At 43.8% G+C, this 17,842-nt stretch overlaps 1 protein-coding gene across 2 annotated transcripts; it reads left to right on the top strand.

The window, feature by feature from the left end:
- Positions 1 to 1,647: 1,647 nt before the first annotated feature.
- LOC143276288 (uncharacterized) lies at positions 1,648 to 11,620 on the top strand. 2 transcript variants are annotated; one of them, XM_076580791.1, is made up of 3 exons: positions 1,648 to 1,768; positions 3,924 to 4,890; positions 9,836 to 11,620. In XM_076580791.1, the coding sequence occupies exons 2-3, from the start codon at positions 3,939 to 3,941 to the stop codon at positions 10,846 to 10,848; spliced, it is 1,965 nt and encodes a 654-aa protein (XP_076436906.1). In that variant the 5' UTR covers positions 1,648 to 1,768; positions 3,924 to 3,938; the 3' UTR covers positions 10,849 to 11,620. The 2 variants fall into 2 exon arrangements, with proteins under 2 accessions (XP_076436906.1, XP_076436907.1); XM_076580792.1 differs by having other exon boundaries at positions 1,709 to 1,790.
- Positions 11,621 to 17,842: the final 6,222 nt, after the last annotated feature.

Here is a 17,842-nt window from a genome sequence, read left to right as displayed (position 1 = left end):
ATACATAATCACACATAGACACACACACACACACACACACACACACACATAATCAGAGACACATAATCACACACACACACACACACACACACACACACACACACACACACACAATCACAGACACATAATCACACATAGACACACACACACACACACACACACACACACACACACACACACATAATCAGAGACACATAATCTCACACACACACACACACACACACACACACACACACACACACACACACACAATCACAGACACATAATCACACATAGACACACACACACACACACACAATCACAGACACATAATAACACATAGACACACACACACACACACACACACACACACACACACACAATCACAGACACATAATCACACATAGACACACACACACACACACACACACACACACACACACACACAATCACAGACACATAATCACACATAGACACACACACACACACACACACACACACACACACACACACACACACACAGGTGTGCCACGAAAAGTGCAGCCAATCACCTGACATGTACTATAGTGACAGTACAGCCAGAAAAGCGCACAGCCCAAGTTCGTTGTCTGTACAGGTGTGGAGTGGAGGACAGGTAAGGTTTAATATCACCCTGTCAGCCTGGCCCTGTGTCAAGTCCCTGTACCTTGATCCACAGCCCTCACTGGTGGCAAGATTGCCAGCCACAGACACAAACATAAACGAATACATAAACATGCACGTGCACATGTGCACATGCATACACTGACAGACACATTCATGCACACACATAGAATTAAATGCGCACACTCACATACACATACATGCACGCATGCATTAACTGCACATTCATGCACACACATGTATGTGTGTAATTACTTTTACACCAAATACCTACACATGCACGAGAATGACGGAAACAGATGGATTAACAGACAGACATGCAGACAGAAAGAAAACAATGGAAAGACAGACAGACAGATAGAGAGAGTGCAGACAGGCAGTGGAGGGAGAGGGGCACTGGAGGAGGGAGGGAGAGGGGCAGTGGAGGGAGGGAGAGGGGCAGTTGAGGGGGGAGGGGCAGTTGAGGGTGGGGGGAGGGGCAGTTGAGGGGGGGTGGGGCAGTTGAGGGTGGGGGGAGGGGCAGTTGAGGGGAGGGGCAGTTGAGGGGGAGGCAGTTGAGGGGGGGGAGAGGGCAGTTGAGGGGGGGGCAGTGGAGGGCGGGGGAGGGCAGTTGAGGGGAGGAGAGGGGCAGTGGGGGGGGGAGGGCAGTGAGGGGGGAGGGAGAGGGGCAGTTGAGGGGGGGGGAGGGGCAGTTGAGGGGGGGAGGGGCAGTGGAGGTGGAGGGAGAGGGGCAGTGGAGGGGGGAGGGCAGTGGAGGGTGGGGGGAGGGCATGGGGGGAGAGGGGCAGTTGAGGGGGGGGGGGGCAGTTGAGGGGGGGGGGGGCAGTGGAGGGCGGGGGGAGAGGGGATGTGGAGGTTGCAGGGAGAGGGCCCCGTGGACGAGGGGGGCGGTGACAGCAGGCGGGAGCATTGAAGGTGACACTGAATACCCTGCATGGCTGTGGTGGGGTGGACTGACGTCACAGATAGCAACCGCCAATGAACAGACAGGGCTGGGGTTGTCAAGACTGACGTCACACTTTGCAGCCGTCAATAAATGGATAGGGCCTGGGGTCCTGATGTTCCTGTATTCAGTCATCGATATCAGGCAGAGTCGGACGTGCATACTGGAGTTTACGTTTAGGTATCTACACATCGCGTGAGCAAAGTGAGTTTGGTGTTTGATTGTGGTGAGTGACACACTCCCTGTGGTAGATAACTTTATGGGTGATAGTGTGAGGGCTGAATGTTTAGTGAGTGGTTGTGGTCTGTAGCAGACACTGTCTTGTGTTAACTTCATTGTTGACAGATAGTGTGAGGACAGGGACGTGGACTTTGGCTGTGGTCACATGTAATTTGATTTTCATTTCTAGATTTCGGTAGTATTTAGCATTTAGTTGTCATATTTGTCGTATTTAGCATTTGGGTTATGAGGTCAGAGCTAACAGCTAATGTCTTTATACTGCTTTTCATGTTATCCAAACTTGTTACCAGTAAACTGAAAGTCATGTTCTCATTGTCAGTCTGTCCTTGAGTGTGTGTACTGGTTTAAATTTGATGACAGTATATGTGTATCTGTCTCTAAATTCTGAAGCAATGGTCAAGCAATCATTATACTAAATGCGTGTAAATACAATTCATAACTAGACAGCAAAATACCGGAAAAAGTATAGCCAGTGTCACTGTAACAGTTCATAGTTAATTTCAGCCATTATATTCCTGTGACGCAAAAAAAGAAAGAAAAAACAAGAGAGGCAAGGCCTTCAAGACTCACTTGTGATACACTTTTTTAAAATCTAATCGTTAAAATGTGTTCTGTGTTTGTTATTATGAAACTTCGGGTTAAAAAAAAAAGAAAAAAGAAAAAAAGAAAGAAAAAAAAGTCCTAACGACAGATTCGAACCCCGCGTGTTCGGGTGAGAAGAAACTGTCTTACCCATTACACTATCGGGGCTCCTTAGCTGACATACAAAAATATAACATTTAAAACATACTTTTTTAAAGGGCGATAAATCGATTGCGGTATTCGCAGCGAGAACGCTGTTTAAATCATATTATTCTGGTGTATCATGGGCGTTCAAAAAATCTTTAAGGGCGATTAAAAATTCTTTTTAAGTCCGCGGTAAAGGAGACGTAGCTATCGCTGCAATCACACTGCAACATTTAGCCGTTTTCTCTGGATCTAGATAGATGTACAAGTTTAGTTACATCCGGTTGACACGGTCGATTCAATTTCTCTTTTATGTTCATTCTAGTTTTATAGTTTTAAAGTTGATATGAAAATTGAGTATTTTGTTAAACTAATAACATGTAGAGCCAAGTACAAGTACTTCTAAACGTCGTTTGAATTGAAAAGGACTTCGGTTTGAGAAAAGTCAAGACTGGAAATTTTTACGTTTCATCAATTCAAGGGTATTAACTCTCATGGTTTATTATTTTAAACTGTGAATTCTGACAGATTCTTTGGATATTTTTATGGCAGTTTGGGGCATAATCCAGTAAGTGATGAGGCGTGCACAAATCTTTCCCTGAATAAATATTTAACAGTCTCCTTCTCCAACTTTCTATCACATGTTATCGTGTATTGTCAATTGAGTATAGGATTGAACGAGCAGGTCAACAACTTGAAACAAAATGGCATCGTTTGCATTCGCGAAGAATATGAGACAACTGAACACCAGGTTAAAACATAGACTCACTTTGTTTACACAAGTGAGTCAAAAATCATGGTTGGGGATGAGATGATCAAAACTCTGTTGTCTTGGGTACCTGATAAGTAACAGAGCCAGTCAATGTAAAAATAAACACCGAAAATGTGTTGATGTGATGCACAAGTATTGCTGCTGCTTGCACGGAAAAGACACTGACCTTCAAGCGACTGCTGTTTTGAGCTTCTGATCCACTTGCAGACAGGTAAACAAGAGGTAATGGAAAAAAGTAAACCCAGAAACATCCTCACAAAAGGAAGTTCCAAGTCTGTCCAGGTACTCCTTATCTCACATGTTCACACAGAAACAACGGCGGAAGAAACGTGAATGAAGAAATTACATTGTTCAACAACAATTATATGGATACCTCTATCCCGTCTGTAGAAGCTAGTGGTGTCCTGATTACACTATGGTCATTAACTGGAGATGTGTTCTGTGTGAACTCACTACCAGGGAACAGAGTTACTGATGTGGTCAAATTGTGGTCAGTATTCAGGTGTAAAAGTGGTAGGTCATAGATTGATCACTTGTCATTGTCTGTGGAAATATCTTGACATCTGCAGTTCATGTAACATGCAGTAATTCTCTCTCTGCCTTTCTCTCTCTATCTCTCAGATTCCTCTGGTTACCATGGCAACAGGAGGGCGACCCCCAAGCCCACAGCCCACAGGACCTGTGACGTCACTCACAGACTGTCCCCAGTGTGGGTCACTGTGTCTGGGTGCAGTCATCCGGACCTGTGGTCACATCAGCTGCAGGAAATGTCTCCACAAAGCACTGCACCCACTGGGCCCAAAGGCTGGATGTCGGCAATGTGGAAAACAACTGGACGTCCCCAGGGACCAGGCCCTGACCTTCAGCCAGCTTGTACAGAGGTTAGGCACAGACCCTGTGTTTCAGCAGCTGGTGTACCGGGAATTAGAGAAGGAAACCGACATCCACTGCCTAAATTGCACAAACAACAATGCCTCCTATGTCTGCTGGGACTGTCAGGAATACTACTGTGACTCCTGTACATCTATTCATCGTAAGATGGGTGCTACTAAAGACCATGTTCTGCACATGTTGCCACAGGCCATGCACAACGCTCCCTCAGGGTCCCGTTCTTCACCCAGACCCAGGTCATCATCTCTCCTGTCAACAGCCTCCCTGGAAAGTATCCGTAACGATGGTGACTCTCAGTCAGCTGCCACGCCACATGGAAAGTCCAGAGGAGTGAAGGAGTGGAAGGCCTGGGTAAAGAAGGAGGTTCCCCTCTTAAAGCAGGCGTCTGATGAACAGCAGAAGGTCTCCACCACACTGCAGGACGTAGTGACTCTGGGACAGCAGCTCCTCAACAGGGTCCAAGCACAACAACATGTGCTAGATAACTACCAGCATCAGCTGCCTCGTTTCAGCGTCAGCCAGTCGTCTGATCCTAACAGCTCCACCGTTACGCTCACAAGCCCTGACGTCACCGTGGACGTGAGGACAGAGCCTCTGGAAAGACGTGTGCGTGACGTCAGACAGTGTCACCACTGCCCCAAGCTGAACGAAGTGGAGGCGATCAGAAGTCAGCTGAGTCGGCTGTTGCACTCGGCAGGTCAGTGACTGAGGGAATGGGTCATGGGAACAGGGGTGGGGGTGGGGGATGGAGAGAGGAGAGAGAGGAGGGGTGGTCAGGCATGAGGGGGAGACGATGGAAGGTATTAGGACAACTGGAGGATGGACATTTTGCATGATGATGATGATGGTAATGAGGCTGATGATTTTGAGGGTGATAATAATTACAGTGAGTACGTCTTTGTCTTTATTGATCATAATGATGATCAGTGTGATGACAACGTTGATAATGATAATGATGATGATGATGGCAACTACAGTGTGAATATCATTTTTCACTTGTAGGACAGATTCAGTTGAAGTACTTCTTACAATTGTTCCACTGTCTGGGGGAATTTCATTCATATTTGGAATAAATAAAAGCTGGGTGTTGACATATCTGTGAATTATATGATACTTAATTGAATGATATGACGTCACAGACTTGTTTATTGTTATAATGGCAGAGCTAAGAAGGTTTGTCTAGGAGACCAAGTGGAGGTCTCTAATGACAGGATGAACACTTTATCCGGCTGTATGATAAATGTATCATTTTGTGTTGTAACACATACAAAATTTCACTAAATAACACTTCCATTGTCACCATAGCAACGACCAATGAAAATACTTAAATCTCAACCAAACCGTCCTGAGGCAGCCTGCCGTTCTGGCATTCAACTGTTGACGCACACTGATGCATGGGAAGAGAAAGAAAAAGAAAACAAAAACAAAACAAAAACCGAACCGTACTTCTTACGCAAGTGTGTCATTCTAGAGAGCGTGCAGTGATTCAACTTGCTCTGCATTCGCGGTATGGCGTCGTGACCTCGTCCAGTGGAAGCAAGTCCTACAGAAGAGACAAGTGCTGAGGTCGGAGGGATGCCAGGAGAGAAGTCCGGGTCAACCTGAGCCAGACGAGCAGGGAACAAGTTCTGGTAGGGCCTTGTCTGGACTGACGACCTGACCAGGGTATTTTTCACGAACCTTTGGGTAAGAAGAAAATGTATGATTCTTTTTATTTATTTATTTATTTTATTTATTAATTAAAAAATAAATAAATAAAATAAAATAAAACCAGATCTGAGTGATTCATATGCTTTAGATTCTTTCAGTGATTTTCTTCTTTTAATAGGTCAAAAAAAAAGAAGAAACAATTTCAGCTCTCTCTCTCTCTCTCTCTCTCTCTCTCTCTCACACACACACACACACACACACTTGTGTACAATTCTCTGTCTGTATGTTACCTTAATCATGGACAATTGCTTTGCACTTGTTATTATATTTTTTGTATTGTTTTAATTTTGTTTGTTTGTTGATCAGTGCTCACACATGAATGGGGGTCTTGCTCCAGTGTAGATTGTTATGTGTGCCACACTTTCTCTTTGTCTCTCAGTTTGTGTCAGTGCGTGTTCCAGTGCGTGCGCACGTGCGTATGCCCAAGTGATCGTGGATGTGCGTGAGTGCGTGAATGTATGTGTGTGCGCGCGTGTGTGTGGAGACCAAAGTAGTATGGCATGTTTGTGTATAATCTTAGTAAAATGAATAAAGTACTTCTATGTGATAAAAAATGCCCTCGCATCAATCGGCGTTCCGTATTTGAAAATACCTATACACATTTTAGCTATAAAGATCAAGTTGTTATAATACTTAAATACAGCATGTGGTAGTTATTTGGAATCCACGATTCCTAACAGAGGTTCTGTTACTGAAATGATTATACAGAAATTCCAAATTTGTCGGACATCTGATCTTCTACACTTCTCCAAATAGTGGATATTTTATCACAGAGAAAGTAAAAAATGTTCCACATAATCAGTGACAATACAGTATTTACATTTTGGGCTGCTTGATAAGCCTATTTTATTCAGAAGAATGTTAGCTGGATAGACATGATGCAATATCTTACACTGAAGTACTCGTAATCTAGTTTCTGAAGTGTACTCACTTGCTAATGCCCAGTGATTTTTGTTGATTGCTACATCAAACTTATGTTGCCAAAATCTGACTGCAGTCAGCTCAGGCTATAGGCAGAGACTGATAACGCTCTGATGTGTCTGGGTTTTGTTATTGCATCGTTGATGTTTTTGTTTTTAACACTAGAGCTTCTGCCTTTGAGGAAACAAACTTGATCTTCACAGATAACATTTTGTATAACTGAGGAGAGTCAGAATGCAAGAGATTTAGCTAGAACTTTGTAATCTAAATTAGTCACAGAAATAGATTCTTTCAGTGGTAATTTAGATCTGGTCTGGTCACTTATGTCAGGGCAATTATAAACAAGTTCAGCGTCATTCGTTGTTCATAATTCAGTTAATCATCCTCATTATTGTCAAGACAAGACAAGGCAAGACAAATTCTTTATTTCCGAGGATAATAGATATAATACAATATAATGTGTCAAGTCGAGTCAATATATTATCTCCAGAGAGAAATTCACATGTCATCTTGTTGCTCACGCTCAGACACATAACGACCAGTGTCGCCACTGAGCAGCACCACCCAGCTATCGTATCTTTACTACCAAGTGTATCGGGGTCACGAGGAGTATTGGGGATAGTAGGTATACAGAAAATTTACAAACATAAGTTACACTGGATGCTGGTAGAATGAAGACTTTTGGCCTTGACATATCGTCTAAGAGATTTGGTGTGATTGGACACAAAGTGACAATGTCACGCTTGTAGCAATAATTAAGAGGACTGTTGTGGCTTTATGATCTCAGTATCTATGTTAGATCACAAAAATGAGTGATCTTCAAGATATGGCCATTGCTGCTGACAAAACATAACAATGGGTATTGTTTATTCAATAGATTAAGTCTACATTCAAGGTTAGAAGACATAATAGTGTCACAGTTACTGTAAAATGATACACTTTGCCAAAGAACTACCATAGCTTTTATTTAGGTGTGTTGAGGCATGTTAACAATAATATAGTTAGATGTACACTAAATGACGAGGTACAAATTCTCGTATTACTAAGTCATAAAAATAGGAGTAGTAGGGAAGTGTTGGGTATGTTTGCAGGTACGAGGAAGGCTGCCAATGGGAAGACTACATTGTGATTTCCTTTTTAACAGGTGTTTTTTGTGGATTCTCTTTATTCACTTGGAACCAGTAGGCTCACATCCTGTTGGACAACCTCTCCCATCTACACTGACGTCTGCTGTCTACCATCCAACCACTACCAACCGCTTGGATCAGATGAGTGATGATTCCTTTTCTCCCAAATGGAGAACATGTTCTCTTGTTTCCACTGTCATTTTGTTGTTGTTGTTGCTATGATAATCACCAGTTTGAAACAGTGCACTCTTGTGTGGTCTCTCATTCAGAGTGAATGTGGTTGTGGTGAGTGATGGCTACCCTGGGGTAACACCAGGTGTGTGACAGTTCCTGACCCACTTGCTACTTTCACGAGACTTTGTTGAAAACGAATATTAATCTGAAGATCTTATCAGGATTATGCAAAGTACCACAATCACCACACACATCCCACAAAACAATGTTTGCTGCTTGTTTCAACACATCACACTGATAATACTTCCAGTAATGATGATGATGAAAATAGTAATAACGATAATGATGATAATATCAAAGTGTCATGGCAACAATAATGATGATAATAATAATGATATATATGATATTGTTATCATTATCAATATTGTTATCACTATTTTTTTTTAATCATTATTTAACAATGTAGGTTATATGTACAGTACTGAATCCTGTCTAAGTGTGTCTGATATCATGCAGATTCCAGCAGTTGATCAGATGTCTGACACTCAGAGGCTGGTTGCACGGCACACACCATGGAGGTTCTTCACCTTTCAGAATAAAAGAATGTCAGATAAGAATGACCCGTGTGCAGCCTGCAGAGAACATTTTCCTTTCCTGTTTCCTACAACGGAGGGAAGGAATTCCTTGAGGTCAGGACGAATCTGAAACATCTTGTTGTCAGTCTGCAGATTCCATTCCTCCTGCCAGAGGTGTCCCACATAGGAATGAAGTCTTGGCTTGAGGTCCGTGTACAGTAACGTGGCATGAGAAAACGGTTCCTGATCTATGGCACTTTTTTTCAGTCAATCAGCCATTTGTTCCTCTAGAATGATATCAGACAGAAACATTTTATGGCCAGCTCGAAAAAGATCCTGTTCTGGGATAGACATACATTGACATGATCTTTTTACTCTGTAATAACATCTTAACGCCATGCCTGCTTCACGTGGATGATTGGGATGTGAGTGGACTGGATCTTTCAACACTTCAATCCACCTTTTAACATATTTTCATTTCTCTACCACTGGTTTTACGAACTGACAGGTATTCAGCCCTTAAATGGCACTTCTGCAATTGGCTACAGCCAACATGATATGATTTGATTTGTTTTGATTTCATTAGATTTCATTGCCTAAATATGAATACTTAAGGAATATTTAAGCATATTACTAAATGAAAAAAAACAAAACAAAACAAACAATTTCAACTTCCAATCATTTGTTTTAAAACGTGTTCAAGTGTGGTGCACCCCCCACACCCCTCCACCCCCTGCCTCCTCCACACACCAAGAAACGTCACAATGCTTTGTACGAAACAAAACACGTCACTGACATTTTTTCTATTCCCTGTCAAGTGAAACCATGTGTATCTTTCTCAGCTTCATTGCGGGTGTTTAAGAAAACTTCACAAAATCAAATGAATGAATAAAGAAAGTTCACTGTGTGATATATATGAGGAGGTATGAGCAACAATTATGATGATGTCGATAACGACGACAACGACGACGATGATAATGATGACGATGACGACAACAGTTTTGAAGGCGTGTGCTGCTGCTGACATTTTTACAGGTGGAGATGGCGATGTGACAATGAAAACGTGGCGATAAAGATGAGTACAATAACGACAGCGACGACGATCATGAATGATGAATGATGATGACTGTTGCAGACCAACAGACCAGTCCAGACGCCACCTCCACCACAACGGGAACGTCTTCCACCCCCTCCCCCATTCACACCCCCACTGCAGCTCACCTCCCCCCACCCTCCCTCTCCTCCACCACCCCCACATCATCACCCCTCTCCCCACCCACCCACCCTGCCACCCCCACCTTCACCCCACCTGTTGACGTCATGACGACGGCACCACAGTGTGTGTTCCAGACGTCGCCCAGAACAGCAGACGACGAAGACAAACCCTACATCACTGCCGTTGTCTGTCTGCCGGACAACAGACTGGTCATGGCGGACTGGAACAACAGGAAGGTGAAGGTGATGGGCGTGGCGCCCCCCCACACTGTGTCCCCCTGTCTCACTGTTGGTGAAGAACCATGGGCCCTGGCTGTTCTGTCTGACGGTCTGGTGGCCATGACGACGGGTAAACCAGTCATCTACCTCATGGCAGTGACTGACACCGTGACAGTGCGGTCACGTGTCCAGACAGTCAGAGAGTATCAGGGAATAGCCGGGCACAGTGACGGACATCTCGTTGTAGGTTGTGAGGAATCCGGCAATGAGCCCGCTGCTGTGCACGTGCTGAACAGGCAGGGTCACGTGGTCCGCACGCTCACGGACAGCACCAGGCTGACAGGACTGGAGTCACCTTGGTATCTGTTTGACTCTGGTGACCACGTCCTGGTGTCAGACTGTGGCACAAACCTGGTGCACCAGGTGTCTGTCCGTTCTGGCCAGGTGACCCACACCTTTCAGCACGAGCACGTGGAGGGGCCTAGACAGGTGTGCACTGACAGTGACAACAATGTGTATGTTGCTAGTTGTTATGGTAAGTGTGTGTGTGTGAGGAGCAGAGGGGGAGAGTGGAGACAACTGGTGACGCCCTCTCTGCACCGTCCATCACAGTGTGTCTTTCTTGAGTGTCTGTGTCTGACCAGCTCTGGTCATCTGGTGGTGGGGTGGTGGGGTGGTGTCTGTGATGTTGTCGGTTATGAACTGTCGTTGTGAATGACTTGTGTGCTGGGTCGTTTTTCTTCCTGTTGTAGAGAGATAGATCTATCTATATACTGATCTCTAAATCTATCTGTCTCTAGATCTATCTACTTTTCTGTCTACATATATGAATCTATGTATGTTTGTATATGTATGCGTGTGTGTGTGTGTGTGTGTGTGTACTATGCATATGTGTGTCTCTGTATGTTTGTGTGTTTGTGTGTGTGTACTATGCATATGTGTGTCTCTGTATATGTGTGTGTGTGTGTTGAAATAAAACACACCTTACCAGACAGGTCAACTTTTCAACTGAATACGTCATCATAACATGACGTCATGGCAGCGTTGACAAAAAAGATACTTCAGTTTGTATAGTCTGTCTGTCTGTCTGTATCTCTGTCATGATTTGTTTGGGGTTGATGTTAAATAAATCAATTTTGTTTATTCGTTCTATAAATTGTTACACATTATCTGTGTTTGTATCACATGTTGGGCTGACCAGTGCACACCTGGCCGATGCAAAACGAGATATGGTAATTTTTATTATTTTATTTTTCGTGTTACAACGCGGACTGTACTATCTTTCAAGCAGTTATACAAAGGTTTTAAAGTCTGGTTTGGAACACAGCAAAATGTGCATTCTGACCCTTTCTGTAGTTTGCTTCTTCGTGTTTTCACAGCAACGCTGCAGCCGTTTCCTTGGAGACCAGTTTCATTTTGTGTTGTCTGTGATTTGTTGGTGGTCTGTTCCGATTCTGGCCAATACACAAAGCGTGTTCTGAACTCATCTTCGTGTGTAGTGTTAATTAGCATTCATGTATATGATAATAAACATAATGTGTTTTACATATGTGTGTGGGGGGGGGGGAGGGGAGGGGGGAGGGGGAGTTCCAAGAGAGCGTCGCATTTGTAAGAAATGTGACATGGACACAGTTGGTGGTGAATTTTATTTTATTATGGAGTGTCCATGTGTGTTCGTAAAGAATATGTTGCACGATAAACATATATGCCAATAGTCTGTATTTTCACTTTGTAAATTATTTTGTCCAAGTAATCAGGTTCTCCTTTGAATTAGTGATTTCTGTCTGACGGCCTGGTCGCTATGACGACGGCTGAACCAGTCATCTCCTCAGACTCAGTGATTTCATTAAAACTTGCAATGTTTCATCAGTTCCTTTCGTACAGAAGAAGGAATATTTACCCTTATTTTATTTCATTGGATGCAAACATTATGATAATCCTTGCTGTGTTTTTGATTATGTTGTTTTCTGAAATCCTCCATGCCGCAATAGGGGTCAAAGGTTAATTAAATCTTGAAAATCATGAAATCTTTTGTGTGTGTGTGTGTGTGTGTGTGTGTGTGTGTGTGTGTGTGTGTGTGTGTGTGTGTGTGTGTGCGCGCGGGTATGTGAGTATGTGTGTATGTGAGGAAGAAAGAGGGAGATTGATCAATCAATATGTTTATTCAGTTTTGAATTGATAGACCAACAGACACATCAGCAAGCAGGCATACAGACTAATATGATTTCAAACTTGTGAAGTGGCCACTACCGCAATTACTATTTAAAGGCAAAAACATAAACGGAAGATAGTTTGATTTGGTTTACAATGAAGATAAAAACGAAAAGAAAGAGCAACAATACAAACATCACCAGCAACAAAAACAGCATCATCAAAGACAAGACCAACAATACAAACATCACCAGCAACAAAAACAGCATCATCAAAGACAAGACCAACAATACAAACATCACCAGCAACAAAAACAGAATCATCAAAGACAAGACCAACAATACAAACATCACCAGCAACAAAAACAGCATCATCAAAGACAAGACCAACAATACAAACATCACCAGCAACAAAAACAGAATCATCAAAGACAAGACCAACAATACAAACATCACCAGCAACAAAAACAGCATCATCAAAGACAAGACCAACAATACAAACATCACCAGCAACAAAAACAGAATCATCAAAGACAAGACCAACAATACAAACATCACCAGCAACAAACACAGCATCATCAAAGACAAGACCAACAATACAAACATCACCACCAACAAACACAGCATCATCAAAGACAAGACCAGCAATACAAACATCACCAGCAACAAACACAGCATCATCAAAGACAAGACCAACAATACAAACATCACCAGCAACAAACACAGCATCATCAAAGACAAGACCAACAATACAAACATCACCACCAACAAACACAGCATCATCAAAGACAAGACCAGCAATACAAACATCACCAGCAACAAACACAACATCATCAAAGACAAGACCAACAATACAAACATCTCCACCATCATCAATAAAAACAGGAGCAACGACAAAAACGAAAGCAACAACAGCGAAAACAGAAGTAGCAACAAAAGAATAAGACGATGATAAGAATCACACACAGACACACACGCACGCACGCACGCACGCACGCGCGCACACACACACACACACACACACACACACACATCCACACACACACACACATCCACACACACACACATACACACACTCACACATACACATACATCCACTCACACACATCCACACACACACACACACACACACATTCACGCACACACACTCATACACTCATAACCACAGACACACACACACACACACACACACACTTGCTTGTGCCCTTCACACCCCTAACCTCCCCTCCTGAGTGATAATACTGAAATGTAAAAATCAATACTCTTACAAAATGTCTGCAATTACTAACATGTGTGACAGGACATGAAACAACCCCCCCCCCTCACCCACCCCTCACACACATACTCAAACACGGGCAGTAACTGACCTAGGGGAAGCAATCGCTCCCATACAATACCATTCTATGATGTCCAGTGATGTCCCTTCCCGTACTTCTGCTCTGACTGAACAACTTTCAGTTTCAGTTTCTCAAGAAGACCCCAGTGCGTTCAGACAAACGATACACCACATCTGCTAGGCAGATGCCTGACAGCAGCATAACCCAACGCGCCAGCCAGGCCTTGAGTACGTGCATATATATTTGTGACCTATCAGAGTGACAATGAAACTTGTCACGCACCACTGAAGAAATACTGCGTCAACAAACACAACATGTTGTGGACGTGCAGATGAAATAAGAGTTACAGAGAACTTTGACAAAACTCTCCATGACAGTAATCTTCGTTGTTTTGTGGCTGTGCAGGTTTCTACACAGCGCGCATGCCGCTGTCACTGTGACGGTGGTCCTGCACCCTTGCCAGCAGCTGGTCGTCGTTCAGGTTGTTCCAGTCTGCAGCTGTTCTTATGATCAATGAGTTTTTAGTTTGTTCTGTTCTTGTGGAACCTCTAATGCTCTGTTATTTTCTTTCTGACTGACCTGTCGACGATGTTGCTGGAAACAAAATCAGTAAAGCGCCAAGGTTGGATGCGGCGTCTGTTTGTTGATTGTTGTTTCATGAACTGGCCAGGTGGTATGGCTGGCACCGACCCCTCAACCACTCGTTTTAAGGAGGAGAGACAGAGGTCTTGTCGTCTCTCTTGTTCACTGTTAAAAAGAAAGCCAAGAGCGCATCCCATTCCTACAGTGCAAGATCACAACGAATGGCCATGTCACCATCCTTACAGTCTTCAGTCTCATCAGTCATCGTGTAAAAAGTCACAAAGTCTGTGGCCTTTCATAGTCTTCTGTCATGGAGACCTTAGAGTTTCATCTTTCCTGACACTTCCATATTTGCAGCGACTCACAGTGAATGGGACTGTGATGGGAAGAATATTGACAGCTACCTTGCTCCTGTTCCGTTGCTTGGCTTTGTTGCACGTGAGTCTCGTGGTGACTGTGGTCTGTGTTTGTATCGTGTTCAGAATATGGAATGTGAATTGTCTGCCTTGAACAACTTCGTGTTCTTGTATCGATGTCGTATGTCGCTGTGTGTGTGTGTGTGTGTGTGTGTGTGTGTGTGTGTGTGTGTGTGTTTTGTGTGTGTGTGTGTGTGTGTGTGTGTGTGTTGTGTGTGTGTGTGTGTCTGTGTATGTGTGTGTGTAGACCACATGACGTAAAGCCGATTGGCAACAGAAACGACATGTGCACGAGAGAGAGAGAGAGAGAGAGAGAGAGGTGCATCTGTATGTATGTTTTAAACAAACAAAAAGGGTATTTCAAAATAAGAATTATTGTTACATAAATTGCATGTTTTAATTTCCACTACCTTTAGAAGTTCTTTAGAAGTTAGACATCTGTAGCTGGAATCTCAGTTAATCGGAGTGTGGTGTGTGTGTGTGTGTGTGTGTGTGTGTGTGTGTGTGTGTGTGTGTGTGTGTGTGTGTGGCCTTAGTCTATCAATAGTTTTTTGTGGATTTTTTCATTACAGTAATTTTAATCTGTTTTATGGTGTACCTTATCATATCAAGTATAAGTTAATGATTTAATTCTAATGCATGACTTTTATATGCAGCGCATTCCACTCACACATACACGCGCGCGCGCGCGCGCCCATTTACCCGAGACTCCAGCTGTGAATGTCTAACTTTCTCATGCACCCCTCTGTATGTCACAAGAGCAGAGGTCACATACAATGTATGGCATTCTGGTTTCAAATGGCAACATGCGATCCCTAAATAAGCCTGCCTCTGGTGTCCACTGGGACTGGTGGCGCTGCGCTCAGTGGCGACACGGTGTTTTTGCATCACAATAGAAAACTGACTGACAGACTAATAACAATTTTGACCGACGTAAGACACCCACTACATGATGACATTAATAGCAGAAGGTCAGACATAAGTGGTAGGTTTAGAGCTCCACGCGCAAGAACATCTCGATACATTAATTCATTTATTCCTACAGCCATTCGCGCACACAATCAAAACATCCAATACACTAAGTGAACCCTCCCACCCCCCAAGCCCACTCGCCACAGCAACACCTGAACTTCACCAGCAGACGAGTGTATGGGAGCAGACATTATGCGTGCATGTGGGACTGAGCGGGTGAGCACGGGCAAGCAAGCATTTCTGTGCGTGTGTGATCGGAAGTGATTTTTAAATATTTTCTTATTTTACTTGGATTTCATGTATCTTAATGTTAATGTTCTAATCTTATAGGCATGACATATGTTGTGTGCATGCATACCTTGTTTGTGTGTGTGAACGAGTGTGTGTGTGTGTATGTGTGTGTGTGTGTGTGTGTGTGTGTGTGTGTGTGTGTGTGTGTGTGTGTGTGTGTGCATTTTACTTATATATACGATTTATTCCCTTGATGTTTTTATTTATGTATTGTTGTACAATACCTTATGGTCTTAACGTGTGTGTGTGTGTGTGTGTGTGTGTGTGTGTGTGTGTGTGTGTGAGCATGTGTGTGTGTGGGTGTGTGTGGGTGTGTGTGCGTGCGTGCGCGCATGTCATTTTTAGTAATCTTATACCCTTTTTTGTTGGATGTTTTCATTTGTTAATATTGTTGTGCAATACCCTCTTAACATGAGTATGTGTGTGTGTTCAGTCAGGTCAGGTCTCTACCTGCCACAGGTACCATGTAACCCTGTGCTACCTGTCACATGCGGGCAGATGGAGCTCGACAGCCCGGGAAGGCAGTTCATCTAAGACAAGGAAAAGTCTGAAGTAAAACCCATGAAGTGCTAAGGAATGCAGGACAGTCTCGACATGCATTGACCCTGGGTCCATGGCCATGTCCCGACTTTCAGTAGCCGCGCCCCCGTGCCTCCGAGGAAGGTTTTTGAGCCAGAGGCTAGGACAAGGACAGTCTGATATAAAACCTACGACCTGAGGACCTCACTGTCACCGTCCCAGCTTGCTAGGCTATGGCAGATGAACCACGGGTGTAAAGGGTGGGGCCAGTACTGCGCACACTGCACTCCACCTAAAAATTCCATTGCGCAGGCTTGAAGGACACGTCCACGTCCGCGCCACCAACTATTCCAAGCCCTGTAGCGATGGGAAAGGGGCGAAAACGGCAGGTGGAAGATGTCACTGGAAGCCGCAGTTCCAATCCTGCATGCAGGCGGTTCAGGATATTGGTCGCCTGATTGTTGACCCGGAGGTGACAGCATCACTCGGCAGCACCCTGAACGACCAAGCAGCCTTTTCTAGGGACAGCACTGCTTGCTCCACACGGAGAGGGGCCTAGAAAAGGTGGTCCAAACAAATGCTCATCTCCATACCCCCCAGTTGGCTAGCCGCGGTCAACGGGCATCTCCAAACGCGGTCGAACAACAATAGAGAAGAAAAGGCCGGCACCTGCCTCACAATTAGGTGCAAAAGGACTAAAGGTAGCATGCTTCGTGTTTTCACAGCAACGCTGCAGCCGTTTCCTTGGAGACCAGTTTCATTTTATGTTGTCTGTGATTTGTTGGTGGTCTGTTCCGATTCTGGCCAATACACAAAGCGTGTTCTGAACTCATCTTCGTGTGTAGTGTTAATTAGCATTCATGTATATGATAATAAACATAATGTGTTTTACATATGTGTGTGTGTGGGGGGGGGGGGGGGGGGGGGGGAGTTCCAAGAGAGCGCCGCATTTGTAAGAAATGTGACATGGACACAGTTGGTGGTGAATTTTATTTTATTATGGAGTGTCCATGTGTGTTCGTAAAGAATATGTTGCACGATAAACATATATGCCAATAGTCTGTATTTTCACTTTGTAAATTATTTTGTGCAAGTAATCAGGTTCTCCTTTGACTTAGTGATTTCTGTCTGACGGTCTGGTCGCTATGACGACGGCTGAACCAGTCATCTCCTCAGACTCAGTGATTTCATTAAAACTTGCAATGTTCCATCAGTTCCTTTCGTACAGAAGAAGGAATATTTACCCTTATTTTATTTCATTGGATGCAAACATTATGATAATCCTTGTTGTGTTTTTGATTATGTTGTTTTCTGAAATCCTCCATGCCCCAATAGGGGTCAAAGGTTAATTAAATCTTGAAAATCATGAAATCTTTTGTGTGTGTGTGTGTGTGTGTGTGTGTGTGTGTGTGTGTGTGTGTGTGTGTGCGCGCGCGCGGGT

This window comes from Babylonia areolata, chromosome 31 (genome assembly GCF_041734735.1).
Source record: "Babylonia areolata isolate BAREFJ2019XMU chromosome 31, ASM4173473v1, whole genome shotgun sequence".
Lineage (NCBI taxonomy): Eukaryota > Metazoa > Mollusca > Gastropoda > Neogastropoda > Buccinidae > Babylonia > Babylonia areolata.
This window is presented reverse-complemented; position numbering and strand designations above follow the sequence as displayed.

Bases quoted from the DNA above. Each gene is read 5' to 3' on its own strand.
- LOC143276288 (XM_076580791.1), top strand. From the start codon at position 3,939: ATGGCAACAGGAGGGCGACCCCCAAGCCCACAGCCCACAGGACCTGTG. The intron at 4,891-9,835 runs GTCAGTGACTGA...TGACTGTTGCAG, and splicing joins TCGGCTGTTGCACTCGGCAG to ACCAACAGACCAGTCCAGAC.